The sequence below is a fragment of the Zingiber officinale genome, chromosome 8A, assembly GCF_018446385.1.
Source record: "Zingiber officinale cultivar Zhangliang chromosome 8A, Zo_v1.1, whole genome shotgun sequence".
Taxonomy (NCBI): domain Eukaryota; kingdom Viridiplantae; phylum Streptophyta; class Magnoliopsida; order Zingiberales; family Zingiberaceae; genus Zingiber; species Zingiber officinale.
In genome coordinates this window covers 36,921,941-36,940,985 of record NC_056000.1, presented here as the reverse complement: position 1 = coordinate 36,940,985, position 19,045 = coordinate 36,921,941, and the positions used below count along the sequence as shown (strand labels likewise).

The 19,045-nt window shown below is 38.5% G+C and overlaps 2 protein-coding genes across 2 annotated transcripts; one reads left to right on the top strand and one right to left on the bottom strand.

The window, feature by feature from the left end:
• Positions 1-683: 683 nt before the first annotated feature.
• LOC122008498 (protein translation factor SUI1 homolog 2) lies at positions 684-2,832 on the top strand. The gene is made up of 4 exons (XM_042564244.1): positions 684-840; positions 2,012-2,079; positions 2,208-2,413; positions 2,503-2,832. Exons 2-4 carry the CDS (start codon positions 2,043-2,045, stop codon positions 2,599-2,601), a joined length of 342 nt encoding a protein of 113 aa, XP_042420178.1. The 5' UTR covers positions 684-840; positions 2,012-2,042; the 3' UTR covers positions 2,602-2,832.
• A 4,497-nt stretch (positions 2,833-7,329) lies between these two features.
• LOC122008497 (pentatricopeptide repeat-containing protein At3g53700, chloroplastic-like) lies at positions 7,330-10,244 on the bottom strand. The gene has a single exon (XM_042564243.1). It carries the CDS (start codon positions 9,958-9,960, stop codon positions 7,672-7,674), a length of 2,289 nt encoding a protein of 762 aa, XP_042420177.1. The 5' UTR covers positions 9,961-10,244; the 3' UTR covers positions 7,330-7,671.
• Between the last annotated feature and the right edge of the window lie 8,801 nt (positions 10,245-19,045).

Here is a 19,045-nt window from a genome sequence, read left to right as displayed (position 1 = left end):
TTGCGACCGATTTTGACTAGGTTTAAGTGTCTCGTGAAATATTATGAATTGAAATCCAATCATTTATGTTTGAGATTTGCTCAAGCACGATAATCCTACGTGGCAAAATAATTTTTTTAGTACATGGTTAAATCTTAATTAAAATTTAATTAAATGCTAAAATATACTATTTCTTAAGAATTGTAACTGAAATTCTAAATAATATATCACCTAATTCTTTTTTCCCTATGTACTTGATTAAATTTTAATTAAAATTCAATTAAGTGCAGTTACAATTTTTGAAAATATTAAGTAACCATAATCTGCATATTTTTTACTTTTTTGCACTATATTGTTACAATATTTTTTTTTATCTTATCTTAAAAATTCTAAAAGCTTATTAAAATATATTTTCATTATTAAAATCGAATAATTATTAAAAAAAGTTGAAAAGTCAAACTCTCGTGCCTGCACGAATTCTGAAGCGTGAGATGCCCTTAATCTTTACCGTAGATTCGCACCGTCATCTACTATGTGCCGCACGAAAACCATAAATAGCATTCAGAAAACCCGCACACGTAATCTTCTATGCGACGTAATCTTGATCCTTCGTCACTTATTTTCTCACATCTATACCGTTAGAAAACAAACTAGGGACATGACTATGCGCGACGTTTGGAAGGGACGCATAAACGAATATCCGATAAATAGAGGCTTCTCGTTAACTCTCTACCCTTCGTTTCTTCTCCGCTTCCTTTTTATTGTGTCCGAAGAGCGGTGGAGACGATCATCTAATCCATCGGGGCTTCTTGATCGAGAAGGGTCTACGGTTATCGATCTGGTCCTGTCGACGCCTCCTAGGTGAGATCGTCTTTCTCTGATGGGTTTCTCTTTTTGTTTATCGCCTTTCGTGGATTTTTTGTGGATGTTAGGGTAAAGCGACGATAGGCTGCTCATTTCTTCGATTCTCTCTTGATTTTGCGTTTTATTTGGGGGTTTTGATGCGAATATAGATAAAAACGAGGAAAGGCAAGATCTTGGTTGATGTATTTAGCAAGACCGCTGCATCTGGTAAACAAATCTCTTGTTTATCGGTGTAGGTTTGATGCTCGTTTGATTTTTATTTTTTGGGGGATTTTTTATGCGTACGTATACATCCTTTGTATTGCTTGTTCTTGATGTGTGATTCGGACCTCTGCGACTGCAATAAATAAATCGCTCGTGTATCATGTGAGGATATATATTCTGTAGCTGATTCGTTTAGTTTTTGTCAAAGTTTCTTATTTTTTTAAAACCTCTGAGAGGGAGCACATTTTGTTTTCTTTTCCTAAATTGATTATGTTGATTATTTAAACCAGTTCTTACAAGTTAATCTTCTAGGGTTCTGTTGTGAATTTTAATGATCTAATTTCTTCTGATCCTCAGATGTGAACCTTGAATCATTTATTTACAATGATCTGAAATCTGTTCTTGCTAGGGCTAGGCTTTTGTTGGTTGTGTTGTGAATTTTAATACTCTTATTATCTTATGATCTTCAGATGATACCATCTGTTATTTATTTTCAATGCTTAGTCATACTGAAACCAGGTCCATAAGTGTTTCTTGTGTGTTTTTGCTGTGAATTTTATTGATCTAATCATCTTATGATCGTCACTGATATCATTCTAAACTCTTTGAAGATCTTGTTGGGTAAAGCGTTTTTAATTAACATGCTGATTTCTTGAGTGAGATAGATTTCAGCGTTTGGTCATAATTGTATTTGAGGAATCGTTTTATAATATATTTTGACTTCTCCACTTTTGATTTCTTTGTTCAAGGAGTCTATTCTATAACTCAAAATTTACGTATTCATGTATTAATTTTGCATATTGAGAGTTTGGGCAGATACATCTTTGGTCATTGCACGATTTGTTTGTTGTGATTGATTCGAACTCAAGGTTGAATTTAGTTCCAAGACTTTCTGGAATCATTGTTCCCTTTTGTTCCACTATATTTTTAAGATCAATTTAAGACACAACCACCATGTTTTCAGTGTTAGGACACAAAGCAAAAACCGAGTGTTCATGTCTGATCTTGACGTCCAGACCCCAACTGCATTCGGTATGTTTGCTAAGATCTCTCATTTGTTTTTTGTGCCTGCACAAATTTGTTATGCAAGTCATGGCTTTTGTGTAGAGTTAGTATATGCACAACGCATTGTAAGCTTGTTCTTGTTTCTTCGATTGCAGATCCTTTTGCTGAGGCAAATGCTGACGACTCTGGTGCTGGCACAAAGGAATACGTGCATATCCGCGTCCAGCAACGTAATGGCCGAAAGAGTCTGACGACTGTTCAAGGACTAAAGAAAGAGTTCAGCTATAGCAAAATTTTGAAGGACCTCAAAAAGGAGTTTTGCTGTAATGGTACTGTGGTTCAGGACCCAGAGCTGGGCCAGGTATGCTTTGTATTTATGCTAAGTACTTGCACATGGCATTAATATTGCATCTTCGTCGCCTAAAAGCAATACTCAACCGCATGCCACAGGTCATTCAACTTCAGGGTGATCAGCGAAAGAACGTTTCGACTTTCCTGGTTCAGGCCGGCATTGTGAAGAAGGAGCGCATCAAAATACATGGTTTCTGAGTAGCCAAATGCTCAAACTGCATCAAGACTTCGTACCTATATATTTGGTTTGAAGAAATTGTATGTACTTTAAACAGTGTGAACTGATTCTAGGGCCACAGTTTGCTGTGACTCCAGAGTCCTACCCCTTCTTTAGATGGATTGTTGCTTCGTTGGTTCGAATTGTGTGTGTTGGTATGAATCTCATCCTATTATAAGATGCTATAAGACTTTCTTACAAAGTTATATTCATACTTTTGGTGCTGGTGTTTGGATGCATGTGGTCCTTTTTCAAACATGTTAAACGGAAACATTCATACTTCTTCGAACTTGTTTTCGTATCAGATTTGATTTGGTCCAGATAGTAATATTTGTGAATTCTGTTCTGTTTCGAGTTGGTTCAATATGAAAATGCAACTCTTTTCTTTTCTGTTTCCAGTGGTCTGACTTCTGAATATTAATAGTATTTATCTCTTTATTACATAGTGAATACAAGGGCTACGTAATTTGCCTATAATTTCAACCGTTTCTTCATCAAAATCTCATGGGGGTTTTTGGGTGACCTAATACTGATGAATGGGAGAACTTGAATAAGCAAAGCACCACCATTTCCATCAGAATTGCTGGCCTAACTCAATCTTCTTCGCCAGTCGATCACATACTGCTATGTAGATATGACTTGATTGTCATCATTGTTATAGTATTTCAAAAAGATGGTGAAATAAGGTGATTGATGTAGCACTAAACTACGCAAAAAGGCCCAACTTGTGTGAGAAGATCAAGTGAACAATTGTTTGGAAACATTTAGTTAGAATTTTCCAATCTCTGTCAATCAATCAAGGGATCCCTAAAGTCTGGGAGCTAACTTTCAAATACTATAATGGTGGTAAAAGATCATTACACTCTCGTTTCCAGCATCTCCGCCAATTCGTCTAAGGTCAACAAGGAGAAAATAAATTATGAATAATTATTAGTCTTTGGAATAATAACTAGTGCATGAGGGAGATATTTACCAAATAGTCCTATATCCCCCATGATGTACATGCCATGAAGAAATGTATCTGATATCTTTCTGATCATTGCAAGCTAAATGAGAATCAGAATCTGCACGAGGGACTGACACTATGAGAACTTGTCAACCAATAAAAAGTTAAGAACCAAAAGTGTTAAAAACAGTAGCTTCAAGCAAGGATCAAATTTTCATGAAATAACCTTTTCAGTAGTCATTTTTGAGGTGCATGGGTGGTATACTGAGCTGAAATTCCAGCATCTTTCAAGAACATATTTTTAAAGTAAAAGAAAAGAAATATATAACTTAATATTCATCGGACAGTTATAAGTCCAACTCTTGATTCTATACCTTAAAGTGTAATTGTTGAAGATCACAAAAGCCATTATCTAATCAATCTTAATTACTACGGCTAATATTAAGGGCACAAGAATTCAAAACTAGAACACCTGCTGATGGATGCTAGCCAGTATTCAAAGGTACAACAGCAACCTTTCATATTTTTTTTGTGCAGGAAAGGAAAGAAATGGTTGTTGACCAAGAAGTAAATGAAAATACGCAAATTTGTTAAACAAGGTTTCATAGCAACAGAAGGCGATTCAACCTTATGTTAAAAAAAAATTGCAAAAAATCCCCATCTGAACTCATATCAACAATTACAGATGTCGATGTGCTCACTGTCATAAATATTTTAGAGAAAAGCTTGCCACTATGATACAAAGGAACATTCTTTGGTAAATAAAATAAATATATAGAACAAAGACCTAGAAGTGGCCTGTTCAAAAAACCTTATGGATTAGTAGTCGTCCAAAATCCCTTTCCTTTTGATTTATAAGTGGACTCCAGGATAGGACCAGGAACTAAACTTTTCATAACTAAATTTTGCTTCGATCAATATATCACATAATATGAATCATTGAAAGGGTCTCCATTTATTGTATGGCTTTCCTAGTTGCCTTTCCTCTTCTTTTATTACTTCCTAATTGATCAAAGCATAGTATGATGTCTAAACCTCAACAGGTTATAGATTGTTTTCTCCACAGCCACAGGGAATGAAACAATAATATAATCCAATCCCATGGGATTGGATCCCAAGATTACTGGATCAAGAAACATGACAGAATAGCGTTTATGTCCACAACTAACTGTGATGATTAAAATCGCAGGCACAATGATTTTTCCACAAATATTAAAAAAAGGTAAAAAAAATGAATTGCACAAAATAAAGTGAGACAGAAAAAAAAGACTAACCATTCCAAACAAAAACATGATGGAGAATGCAGCTACGATGGATAATCCTGCACCAGAAAGTGATGCCTCCGTCAAATCTCAAGGTATTTTCCTGTAAAGTAAGGCGGTTTCAGTGCCATTAGGAGTTGTTTCTTACACAGATATCTACTTTTTCATGTAACAGGAAAATTGACCCTTTAAAGGAACTTCAGGATTCATTGCCTTATAATATCAAGCAAGGTCTACTGAATGAACTTACTTTCCAAATAATATGCAACTTTGAATTGATATACATAGTGTTAGATTTTGGCTTATGCAACACTACAAGCAATAAAGATGATTACCATGCACTTAAGACATTTTGTACTAAGAAACAAGACTTTTTGTTGCATGAAGCATGAAAGATTGACGGTACCATGAGAGGAAACTAGTCATGCGCTCAGGTTAAAATATTAGTAAGATCAAGGTTTTAAAGACTATGGAGGTGCCACATGATTACGTCACATCACAATCACCAATTGCTCATTATCTATTAAAATTCCTGTGACTTGATTTCACGTCAAACCTGATCTCATTTTATCTTACCATCAGATAAGCAATGTTGTCAATTATCACATTTCTTCCAATTAATTGTTCTCTTCCCGTTTCATTTTCTTGAATCTTATTTTCTCATATAGTTTATTTCTAAAATACATTATTATAAATATAAGTTAGATAAACTTATAAATTAGCTGTTGTATGCATATGTTCATGCAATGCTGTTAAACAATCAATATGCATAAATAGTGGCATGTATTATAGCATACCCTATTCAAGTTGAAGAGTTCCTTTAGTGCATTTGCAGGGGAGACCCTGTCATAGAAGGAATTAAAGCTAGATATGTTTGATGATAAGAAAAACATCGTGTATGCTATATCCAGAGCCATTTATTTTGATGAATTAAGCAAATACATAGACTGGGTCAAAAATAAGATAAATCAAACAAAGACTTCATTGTACGGAAGAACACAGCTTTTCAGCATAACTAGGAAGTAGAATCATTAGCTGCTTGTGCAGCAATTTACTCCAGAAAATTGTGAAATTTATTACACTTTTGACAAATTAGATGGTTCGGATCATTTCACTAACTCAATTCATTCCAATTCAAATCAAGCATTACATTCCATACTTGCATTTGGAAAGTTGAAGAAGTTTCTTTGATTTAGAGGTCTTGCGATTTATTATCGCAAGATAAAATCATTATATCTTGATAAATGATTATCGTATTCCGTGAACATCGTATGAATGACAAATTTGTTTTTAAAATATAGAGTCTAACTCTAGTCTCAACTTCGTCAAAGCAATGTCATTTCGTCATTCTGCCTGGATCTAGGCGGATCTTAGGAGTAGAAAGAACAAGAATGAGGAGGTCGAACTTGTAGAAATCAACGGATTTGAGCTTGTTTGCGGAGATCATGGCTCCGGCCATTCAGCGATCCGCCGATACTTCGCCAAAATCCAGCTGCGCTCTAGGATTGCAAATCGAAAACTCGAGCGAGATAGAGATCTCGAAGAGGTTCCTCCTTCCTCTTAATAACAACACGTTTGCAAAGTTTTAATATTTCCTACTTTCTTTTCTCAGTTTTCATTTTCTAATTTTTTATAATTTTTCAGACGGAAGACAATTTTTTTAAAATATTTTTTTAAGAAAATAATGTTCCTATATTTAGTTCAAAAGTGAGCTGAAGATATTTGTTTAGGTAAAATTGTGATTCCATAATTATATATATATAAAAATATTTCCCTATTTTTTACAACAATTATTTCCATTTATTATACTGTGAGAAATATATATTTTTTGAAAGATGAACAAATGTATTGAGTTGAACGAACAGAGGAAATAACAAGTTGAACAAATCAAGTAGGCTGAAGCTTGACCAAGAATGCAAAATTAATTAAGCTCGACTCGAGTCAAACCAAATTTGCTAACATGTTCAGGCAGAGCTAAAACTTGACCGAAGATAGACTAATCAAGTCAACTGAAGCAACCAAGTTAGACAAGCTGAATGGGTTAAATGAGTCGAAGAAACAAAGCGAAAAGGGTGGATCTAACAAGTTGAGCTAGACGAAATATAGCAAGCAACCACAGAACTGTGTTAAGAATCTTAAACTAGAGATTGCAGCAACCAAAGACCAAAAAATAAGCATGAAGAACAATAAAAATCATTATCACAGAGAAACACACAGGCTTAGCTGAAGCCGAGAAATGGATCTGCAGGGATTTGACCAAAAAAGAAAAGGTCAAAACCTTCAGTTTTTTTAGTTGACTTTCTAATCTACGGTTGATTTTTCTGCCTTTATGTACAAGAAAAAAGCATTGTCAAAAACACGTGTAAGAGATTCTGGAGATATTTACATCAAATTGCATCCCCTGTGGAAAAGAACTGTGAATTAGTAGAAGCTAAGAACAAGCAACACAAGTACAAATAAAAAAAAATCTTCGGCAGTTTAGACATAGTAAAGAGTTAAAATTTGAGACAAAAATAGCTCGAGTAGGATCGATGGAAGTATAAATGCCTGTATTTTACAGCATAGCAATATTTAGATCAAACCAACTGCACAGGCAAGTTTTGCAGCATCACTACCTTTGCAGTCTGTATCATTCGATATGTTTTTCTCAAACACCAAGACTCACCTCTCTCATAATCAATATACCGATAGGCATGGTTTGTTCTCAGATTTTGAAACATTCAGAAAGGAGAGCTCAATCTTTCGAGGTGTTTCAGAGTCGCAACTTTGTAGAACCCTGTTGATGAGCTCAATCTTTCAAGGTGTTTTCAGAGTCACAACTTTGTAGATCGTGTTGAAGACAACTACTTCCTATAACCTTTTGCAAGCCTTCGGCTATGCAGCGTTCGATAAAAGTTAGTCAGAGCATCATGAAATTTGCGAATTTTGAGAAAACCTTTTACCATTGCAAACTCATTCTCGCTGAAACCGGCCTTTTCCATGACCAGCTCAACAAGCCTGTTAAGTCTCTGCTCCATGCCTAGAGTAATAAGACCTTCAGCAAGCATTGAAAATGCAGACGATTCTGGCAAAAATCCCTTCTCCGTCATCTCCACCAGGAATTCAGTGGCTTCTCCAATCGGTCCTCCTCCACAACACAAACCGCGGAAGGCTATATCATATGTTATAGCATCTGGTGGTTCAGCCTTCTCTATCATCTCCCTGAAGAGTCTGATGGCTTCCCTCGTTTGCCGTTGCTTAAAGAGCGCTTGGATCACAGGATTGTATGTTTTTGGAGTCGGAAGCATTCCTTTCATCGGTAAAGATCTAAGAAGCTTATAGGCAACTTGTGTTCTACCTGCTTTGCAAAGACCCCATATTAGAGTTCCGTATGTAACAATATCAGGTTCGCATCCATTTGATATCATAGTTTGAACAACGTCTGCTGCTTTCTTTATATTCCCATGCTTGCAATGATGTCGGAGCAATGAATTGTAAGTGAGCTTATCAGGTTTCAGTCCTTCAAGTATCATCTGATCCATAAGCTCTGTCGCTTCATCAACTTTATCATTCTTGCATAAGCCCTCAATGATGGTATTAAAGGTCACCGAATTCCTCGCGACACCTTGTATCTCCATATCGTGAAATAAATCTTCAGCTTCCTCGATTCTCCTGTTCTTGCAAAGGCCATCAATGACTGTATTGTATGTCACAACACTTCTCGAGCAGCCATTTGCCTCCATTTCCTTCAGCAATGCTAAAGCCTTCCCTAACTTCCCGATCGAACAAAGGTGGTCAATCAGTATATTGTAAGAATATTTATCCGGAGGGCATCCACTATTCTTCATCTCCTCGAGCATCTGCAAAGCAACTTCGAGATTGCCAGCCTTACAGAGACCACTGATCAAAGCATTGAAAGTATATGCATCTGGTAAAAGGCCTCTAAGAGGGAGTTCTTGAGCAAATTCCATTGCCTCTTCAAGTCGATTCTCTGCGCATAATGTGCTTATTAAAGTATTGTAAGTAACCTTATTTGGTAAGCATTCTCTCCTCACCATCTGATCCAAGATAGCCATAGCTTCTTTTGTCTCTCCCATCTTACACAACCATCCAATTACCGTATTATAAGTTACAATGTCAGGATCGTACCCTTCTTGAAGCATCACATCTAGAATTTCGAGAGCATCAGCCATACGTCCAGCTTGGCATAATCCATTAACCAGAGTATTAAATGTGAAATTATCAGGCCGAAAGCCCCCGGCGTACTCCTCTTGCAAAAACACAAGAGCTTCTACTAGTTTTCCCTGTTTACAGTACCCGTTTATCAAGACATTAACTGTGACATTGGTCGGAGAGCATCCCAATTCCGACATTCTAGTCCTTACATTCAGTGCAGCATCCATATTACCCTCCTCAATGAAGCCTTGCATCAGGATGGTGAAAGTGACCTCGTTCGGTGACAAATCATAGTTGTACATCTCCTCCATCATCGCAATAGCCGCCTTCATTTGATAAACTTTACAAAGAGAACTAATCACAAGGTTAAAGGTAGAGACATCTGGCCGGATTTCTTTAGTAGTCATCGTAGAGTACACTAATTCAATCAGCTTAATCTTGTTGGCCTCCAACAGAATATTAAGCAGAAAATTGTAAATATATGTATCTGCCTCAACTCCAAATTCATCCATTGCATTGACAACTACATCAACAGCTTCATCAAACAGTTGAAATCTCGAGTAGCTTTCTATAAAGATCTGAAAAGTACTTTGACTAATTTCACATCCTTCCTGTCGCATCTCTTCTAGTAAAGCTTTCATTTTCTCAAAGGATCTCACCTTTCCCAGTTGTCGAAGGACTTCTTCAAAAACAGAAGGCGTTGGCCTGAAGTGTGATTGCAATAGCGCCCAATTAAGAAGCTCAAGAGAAGCTTCTGCATCTCTCTGCCGGAAAATGATGCTAAGGAGATCTTTTGGTGTGAAATTGGGAGGAAGTTGACGCATAGGGTTGGAATCAAAAGCCGTCGACAATGATGCAAAACCTCGGATGGACGCAAACGATGCAAAAGGTAATGACTTGTGCTGCAGGGGGGGCGATTCGAAGATAGGTTTAGCAGGAAGAACACAGGGGTGGACTAATAATGCGGAGAACGCCATTGACGAAGTTCCTCGAACAGGTAGATGATTGATGAACTCACACCCACCAGAAATGCATCAAGAAAGTAGTTTGCTTTCAGGTTGAGACATGCGAGAAACGAGAGAGAGGTGTGGAAATCGATAGAAAATGGATGGAAAAAATGAGTTTTAAAGACGACGATGGCGAGAACTGGATGGGCATGAGGATTTGGAGTGTCGAAATCATCGGAGAGGAAGTGGAGGCTGAGGAAGAGGTGGCATCCTCAAGGGATTTGGATGCTTGAAGAAGATAGACGGAAGGGAAGCGGCACGTGTGGTCGATAAACCTCCTACAAGTAGATCAGGTTTTTGGGCTCCTCGCGCAGATTTGGGCCTTCAATTGTTGCCATTTTGGGCTTTGATTTTGTTAGATTTCTATGCTTAAATAGAAAAGAAAAAAAAGGTGTGAATTTTTATTTACTAAATCCAAAATTATTTGTTAGATTTAGAGACTTTATTTACCAAATGATTAATTATTTTTATTCTAGATAATTGACACTGAATTATTCACAGGCATGATATTATTTATTCGCTCCAAGTTATTAAGTAAGTCTAACTTATTAGAGAAATAAAATGAAATGAGATAAAGAGTTGAGAGGATTTGAAATATTATTATTTTTGGATAAAAATTAAAAGGAGATCCTAAATTATGTAAATAGTAAAAAAAAAAAAAAAAAAGGGCTCACCAGATGTTTTGTACCCAAAATATGCATTATTCCTGAGTAAAAATTCGATGAATAAATTAACCGAATTTAAAAAATTAGTTTATTTTGAAATTTTGGATATTTTTTAAAATATTTTAATTTATTCAGTTAATCCGATTTTAAATTAAACCGAAATAAAAACAATGAACTAGTGAAAAATTTGGATATAATAAATTTGATTTAAGTACTATTATAATTTATAATAATTTTTTAGCCTTAATTAGAAAATTTTAGTTAATTCAATTTTTAACTAAATTAATTGATATTTTATTAATTCGATTTGTTCAGTTTTTATTAGAAAATTTGATCGGTTAGGCTAGTTCAAAGAAAATCATTTTGTTCAATTTTAATTAATTCGGATTGATTTAACTTGATTTTAACAGAATACTTAGTTATGTTATTGAGTAGTTGCAAAAACGTGAAAAAAAATTACTATTTCACTTCCATCAAAATTATTATATATAAAATATTATTATATCAAAAATAATTTTTATCAAAATTAATTAATTTTATCCAAATCACTCTAAATCGATCAAAACCGCTTTAAAACAATTGTAATAACTACTTAGATAGTTGCTACACAATCATAATTAAATCCTAAACGTTAAAATCTTAAATGCTAAAACCTAAAAATATTATTATATCAATTTAGTCAAAAATTATTTAAATTTTATCAAAATCACTTTAAAATAATTATAGTAGCTACCTAATAAGTTATTAAACATTTACAAAATCTAATTAATAGTTGTTAGGCGTAGAGCTCTAAATTATTGGTGCAATATCCCTCAGGTCAAGGTTGACCTGGGTAACCAAGCTGAGTCTTGGTTTGGGTTTAGATGTTTGACAATAAGATATTGATTGAAGAAGAGTCAAGTAGGTCAAGGTTGACTAGATACTTGACGGGGAAGTCCTAACTGGGATGTTAGGCAAAATGAAAGTCCTGGTGAGTGAAGCCAGGCAGAAGAAAAGTCCTGGTGAGTGAAGCCAGGCAGAAGAAAGTCCTCGTGAGTGAAGCTAGGCAGATGGAAATCCTGGTGAGTGAAGCCAGGTGAAAGTCCTAGTGAGTGAAGCTAGGCAGGTGGAAAACCCTAGTGAGTGAAGCTAGGTGAAAGTCCTGGTGAGTGAAGCCAGGCAAGGGAAAATCCAGATGGATCAAGGATGATCGGACATCTGGTGCTGGGAAGTCCAAGTAGGTCAAAGGATTGACTGGATACTTGGCATGAAAGAAAAGTCCAAGTAGGTCAAAGGGATTGACCGGATACTTGCACGAGAAAAGTCCAAGTGGGTCAAAGGATTGACCGGACACTTGTAAGGGAGTCCTAGCAGGTCAAGGGAGTGACTAGATGCTAGGCATGACATACCAACAGTCAAGGTTGACCGGATGTTGGTTTGGGATGTTTAGGACTTGGTTTTGGACAAAATCAAGTCTGGATCGATCCGTGGATCGATCCAGCTCGATCGATCAATGGATCGATCCGCCCGTCCCATCGAGCGGTCGGATCGATCCGTGGATCGATCGAGGTCCCAATCGATCGGTGGATCGATTGGGACGCAGCCGCGAGTGCGTCGGGATCGATCCATGGATCGATCCAGCGCGCTTCAGAGCAGAGGCTCGGATCGATCCGTGGATCGATCCAAAGCCTCCCCGATCGATTGGGAACATTCGAATCGATCGGGATCCGACCGTTGGCGTCGTTTATAGCTGCAGGCGTTCGATGGCTGCGAAAATCTCTTCTCCGATTTACTCTAGACTACTCGCCAGCTCCTCCACAGCGCTCTCAAAGATCAGATCGCCAGTTCTTGAAGGATCTTGGAAGCGTTCCAAGTCAAGAGGCGGATCAAAGGCAAGAAGAGAAGCTAGGGTTAGGGTTTTCTGTACTCATTGTAAGCTTTGCGCTTGTATTTTGTTTCCCTTTCCTTTCTTCTTGTACTGAGAGTCTTGTAGGGCTTCTCCGCCCTCGGTAGTTACCGAAAAGGAGTGTTTTCATAGTGGAGGGTGCGTGCGTGGTGTGGATCCTTGGACTAGTCACCTCTTGTGAGGTGGATACCAAGTAAACCAACCGTGTTAGCGTTGTTGTATTTGTTTCTGTATTTTCCGCTGCATATTCTTGAAGAAACAAGCAACGCCGAGCAACGCCGAGCAAGAGCGAAGCGCGACGAGCTATTCACCCCCCCCTCTAGCTACTTTTGGTCCTAACAAGTGGTATCAGAGCGAGGCCGCTCTTCACCGGAATCATCGCCGGAAGGGTCAAGCATATCAAGAAAAGCTAGAGGGTGAAGAAGTTGGAGCAAATTCTTCAAGTTCAAGACTTTATCAAGCTCAACTTCAAGATGCAATTCCAAGATGGACTTGGATTTGACACAAGGGTGGCTCCACCATACACATCGGCAAGCTTCGATTCTTGGAGATCAAGAATCGAAAACTTTCTTATGATGGAGATAGAGCAATGGTTTGCTCTAATGGAAGGCTTCAAAGCTCCAACGAACTCCAAGGGCAAGCTTCTAAAGAAAAGCAGATGGAGCTCAGAGCAAATTCAAAGGGGCGAGGCAAATGACAAAGTGACCAAGCTTCTGGTCAACTTATTGCCTAGCCACATCTTGGCTCGAGTTGGAGAATTCGAAGATGCCAAGGAGCTTTGGAGCAAATTGGCCAAGCTTCATGAAGAGATCCCCTCCACTGTACAAGATCATGAAGAATCCATAGAGGGTGACTCTTTGGAGCAAGACCAAAAGGAGGATTCCGAGGTTGATAGATGCTCAACCTCCGAAGAAGAGGAAATCCAAGAAGCTTCATCCTCAAGGGAATGCAACGAAGGGAACAAGGAGGGAGCATACTCCTTGTTTCATATTCAAGATGATGAAGCCTCCACCTCTAGGATTGAGGGGGAGCAATCCTTGGTGACGCCGGATCAAGAGGAAGGAGAAGCTTCTACATCCGGGTCAAGAGACGAAGAGGAGGAAGTAGATTCTACCTCCACAAGTCAAGAAAAATCAAATGGAGGAGAATCAAAGTCCGATTAAGAGGAAGCTTCTACCTCCGGATCCAAAGAAAAAGATGTCACCCCTACAAGCAAAGGTATAAATATTTCAATTAATAATAAAAATCATATAATATGTTTTGAGTGTAGGGAACATGGGCACTATAAGAGCAAGTGTCCCAACTTGGCCAAGAAGAAGGGCCAAGTGGCACAAAAGGGCAAGGAGAAGCCCAAGGAGACCACCCGGGACAAAGAAGAGCAAGGAGCACATTGTGTGCTTCTTGTGTCAACAAAAAGGGCATTACCGAAGTCAATGCCCCAAGGGGAAGAAGATGGTCAAGGCTCAAGGAGGCACTAGTCAAGGGGGAGCCTCCAAGGTAAAAAAGAAGGTAACTTTCATTGAGCCTATTCCCTTGCAAAATGGTAAAAAGCATGCTAGGTCAAATTTTTATCATTTTAATGCGATTTACCATAAGAATAGGAAGCATGAGGGCTTTAAGGAAAAGCATGTGGCCCTACATGCCAAAACTACTATCCCTAAGGCTAGGAATGTAGGTAAAAACCTAGGCGATAACTCTAAGGATGTAAGATACAAGCCTAGAAACAAAAATGCTCATGGATCAAATGAAAAACCAAAAACTAAGGACTTAGTGATAGAAAATCAAGTCTTGAGATCAAGGCTTGATAAAATGGAAAAGACCCTAAAAAGGATGGAAAATATCCTATTAGGGCAAAATGAGCATAACCTAGGTTTAGGGGTACAAAAGCCATCCAATGGCCATAGAGGTTTGGGATACAAACCAAAGGCTAAGAAGGATGTGCCCTCTTACCATAGAGTTCCATATAGTTATGGAACGAACCCTAGGTCTAGTGGTCAAGCCAAAAATACTAGGGAAGTCATCCCTAAGAGTATTTTTGCAATAAATGTGACTAAGACTTCTAAGAAGTCTAAGAAAGTCACAAACAAGGTCACAAGGGAGGTTATCCCTAGAGTTGACCTAGAAAATGTGACCAAGGCTTCTAAGAAGCCCAACAAGGTCACTAGGAAGGTATCTAGGGAAGTTATCCCTAGTGAGTACCTAGAGCATCCAAGGAGCACCAATAGGTGTTGGGTTCCTAGGAGCATCTTCTCTACCCCATAGATGGGTTAGAGAGTGTCAACTCCGATTAGAAGGGTAGTTAACCCAACTTTGAGGAAATTGACACTCAAGGAGCATTTTCAGGGTTTTTGTTAACCTTTGAAAATGAAATGGAATTATTGATTACTCCTTGAAAGAGTAAAATGTGTCAAATGGTGAAATTTGATTTTAATCTTAAATGGCACATATTGGGAAATTCATAAGAACTATCAAGTTGGGATTTTGGTATGTTCTTAGGCAATTTAAGGCAATCCGAGCCTTAATTTAAAAGTGCTACTCTTGTGGAAAAATGGAATATGCCAACATTTGAGGAATATGCTTAATTTCAATTGGCATACATTAAATCAAGGAAATTAGAAATGCCAATTTAGGTTTTGGCATTCTCTTGTAGCACTTTAGGGCAATCTAGGTTTAAGGTGTAAGTTTAGCTAAGACTTTAAGGATACTTAGATAGTTAATCTAGGTATATTTTATTTATGCTAAATCTTGCCATGATTGTTTGCCCATCATATGCCATGACATCATGTCTAGTCTTGCATTCATGTTTTATTATGAAAAATCCAAAAATACCATGTCATGACATTCATACATCATGTAGTAATAGGATATTTTCTTTTGAAAATTATTTTCTTTTGATGTATGCCATAACATAATCATGCATTAAGTTTTATTCCTTGTAATTAAGGACGAATGACATTTAACGACACTTATTGACAAGTGACATCCTAGGTGGATGTCTAACATTTCTAAAATGCCTAGATAAATATGCATGATCCCTAGATTAGGGCAAAAACCAAAATCTACATCTCACAAAGACTATAAGGTGACTTGTATGTGTTTTAGTGCATATTATATACAAGTGAGATGTTAGGATGATGAACAAAACTCAAGATGTTGATTTAGTGCATTCTTTTGAGTTTTAGGTTCATCAAAACACATAGTTATGTGTTTTCCCATCATTGGGAAAGCTAATGTACAAGTCATGTGCATTATGCCCAAGGAACATGATGGGATATTGGTTTTGAAAATGTTTTTAAAATGTTTTTGGAAAACCTTGGTGAAGGCTATCTTTTGATAGTAATCACCATTGAATAGTTAGACACAAACTTGAAGAAAAACACTAAAGTTTTTGCAAGTTTTCAAGTTTGTGTCAATCTTTGAAAATATGATGTATTTTCATAGAAAGCTATTTTTCCATGATTAAGTATGCCCTAAATAATGTCTACACGAAATTTCATAATTTTTAGATTTTTGTAGAATTTTCTAGGGGTTTCTGAAGTTGACTGAAATGGAATTTCAGCAACTATCAGAGCTCCGATCGATCCATGGATCGATTGGAGTTCCTGAATCGATCCATGGATCGATTCAAACGGCAATTCCCGCGAGCAGAAGCTCGCTGGATCGATCAGCCGATCGATCCAGGGAGTCTGAATCGATCAGTGGATCGATTCAGAAAGGTTCAATCGATTGGAACCCAACTCCAATCGATCCAAGTTGCTGATTTTGGCTGGGAAGGCCTGATCTCAGCATCTTTGAACCTCTTTGAGTCTAGGTAACCATTCCAAACCCCTTAAATACATTTGTATACATAAAAAGGGTGTTTTCATGTTGAAAACAAGGATGGATTGGTTAACGAAGACTAAGTAGAAGTTTAGGTTGAGGTTGTTTCAAATTTTGAATATTTGAACCTCAAAACTTCTAAATTTGGGTTTCCTAATGGTTTAGGGATTCCAAGTCATTGTTGGTGCAATGACAGTTACCACCATGTCTTTAGGGGGAGGGACTCTTTAAAGACATGAAAATTATTTTTCATGAACCTTGGAAGGTGGTTAACCTTCTGTTGTGAACTTGCTCAAGGTTGAGCATTTAAACTTGAAATGGGGAGAAATGGGGAGTGAATATCCTCATTATTTCAAGTGGACACTCAAGTGGTAGATAATGCTCAAGGTTGAGTAGTTGTCTACATTGAGGGAGAAGTTAAGGATAAATGAAGGGTATGGGACCTTCATTATCGTGTTAATCACAACGAGTGATGTTGTGAACAACGATGAGCAACTCTTCAGGGGGAGAGTCTTCAACAAATGGATTTGTTGAAGTGTGCCTAGAATTGGAGCATAGGTTGATGTGTGTCCAACGATGGGTTGATGTGTGCCAATAGGGGGAGAATGTATGGTTAAATTTATGCTTTCTTTACCTAGTGGCATGAAGAAGGAGGCTATGGGATTAGCCTAACTTACATATGGGATTGTAAGTGTTATTGTGGTATTGTCAAACATCAAAAAGGGGGAGATTGTTGGTGCAATATCCCTCAGGTCAAGGTTGACCTGGGTAACCAAGCTGAGTCTTGGTTTGGGTTTAGATGTTTGACAATAAGATATTGATTGAAGAAGAGTCAAGTAGGTCAAGGTTGACTGGATACTTGACGGGGAAGTCCTAACTGGGATGTTAGGTAAAATGAAAGTCCTGGTGAGTGAAGCCAGGCAGAAGGAAGTCCTGGTGAGTGAAGCCAGGCAGAAGGAAGTCCTAGTGAGTGAAGCTAGGCAGATGGAAATCCTGGTGAGTGAAGCCAGGTGAAAGTCCTAGTGAGTGAAGCTAGGCAGGTGGAAAACCCTAGTGAGTGAAGCTAGGTGAAAGTCCTGGTGAGTGAAGCCAGGCAAGGGAAAATCCAGATGGATCAAGGATGATCGGACATCTGGTGTTGGGAAGTCCAAGTAGGTCAAAGGATTGACTGGATACTTGGCATGAAAGAAAAGTCCAAGTAGGTCAAAGGGATTGACCGGATACTTGGCACAGAGAAAAGTCCAAGTGGGTCAAAGGGATTGACCGGACACTTGGTAAGGGAGTCCTAGCAGGTCAAGGGAGTGACTAGATGCTAGGCATGACATACCAACAGGTCAAGGTTGACCGGATGTTGGTTTGGGATGTTTGGGACTTGGTTTTGGACAAAAATCAAGTGCTGGATCGATCCGTGGATCGATCCAGGCTCTGGATCGATCAGTGGATCGATCCAGACCTGTCCCAGCGAACAGAGAGCTTCCGGATCGATCCGTGGATCGATCCAGAGGTCCTAATCGATCAGTGGATCGATTGGGACGCGGCTGCTTCGCGCGATAAGCGCTGGATCGATCCGTGCGCGTTTCCAGAGCACAGAGGCGCTCTGGATCGATCCGTGGATCGATCCAAAGCCTCCCCGATCGATTGGGAACATTCGAATCGATCGGGATCCGACCGTTGGCGTCGTTTATAGCTGCAGGCGTTCGATGGCTGCGAAAATCTCTTCTCCGATTTACTCTAGACTACTCGCCAGCTCCTCCACAGCGCTCTCAAAGATCAGATCGCCAGTTCTTGAAGGATCTTGGAAGCGTTCCAAGTCAAGAGGCGGATCAAAGGCAAGAAGAGAAGCTAGGGTTAGGGTTTTCTGTACTCATTGTAAGCTTTGCGCTTGTATTTTGTTTCCCTTTCCTTTCTTCTTGTACTGAGAGTCTTGTAGGGCTTCTCCGCCCTCGGTAGTTACCGAAAAGGAGTGTTTTCATAGTGGAGGGTGCGTGCGTGGTGTGGATCCTTGGACTAGTCACCTCTTGTGAGGTGGATACCAAGTAAACCAACCGTGTTAGCGTTGTTGTATTTGTTTCTGTATTTTCTGCTGCATATTCTTGAAGAAACAAGCAACGCCGAGCAAGAGCGAAGCGCGACGAGCTATTCACCCCCTCTAGCTTTTTTTTGTTCCATAAATAAGCTGAGCCGAGCAGAACTTTAAGGTGTTTAAGCTTGTTTGATAATGTAACCAAATCGAGCCAAGCTTAAAATGAACTAAGTCTTTAAAATAATTGTTTAGGTATGACTTGGTTTATCTTTTATGAACTTGAGCTTATTTGAAGCTTGACTCGAGCTTGGTTCATTTAGATGTTATTGAGCTCTCAATTCAAGCTGATTCGAGCTTAGTTTGTTTAAATGTTATCGAGCTCTCAATTCAAGCTTATTTGTGTTGATGCGGTTAGCACTAACGGTCTAACTCAGGTTTGATAAATGACAAAGTAGGTTAAGTTAGTTTTGTTGTGATCTAACACTTTAACTGAATGTGCAGGAAAAAATTAGCTAGGTCGACAAGTCGACCGGATAGCTGGTGTGATGCCCAGCTAGGTCGACGAGTCGACTGGATAGCTGGTGTGAAGCCCAGCTTGGTCGACGGGTTAACCAAATAGCTGGCACGAAGTCCAGATAGGTCAACAGGCTGACTGGATATCTG

Coding starts and splice junctions, on each gene's coding strand:
- LOC122008498 (XM_042564244.1), top strand. CDS start 2,043: ATGTCTGATCTTGACGTCCAGACCCCAACTGCATTCG. Junction 2,080..2,207: donor CCAGACCCCAACTGCATTCG/GTATGTTTGCTA, acceptor CTTCGATTGCAG/ATCCTTTTGCTGAGGCAAAT. Junction 2,414..2,502: donor AGGACCCAGAGCTGGGCCAG/GTATGCTTTGTA, acceptor CGCATGCCACAG/GTCATTCAACTTCAGGGTGA.
- LOC122008497 (XM_042564243.1), bottom strand. CDS start 9,960: ATGGCGTTCTCCGCATTATTAGTCCACCCCTGTGTTCTTCCTGCTAAA.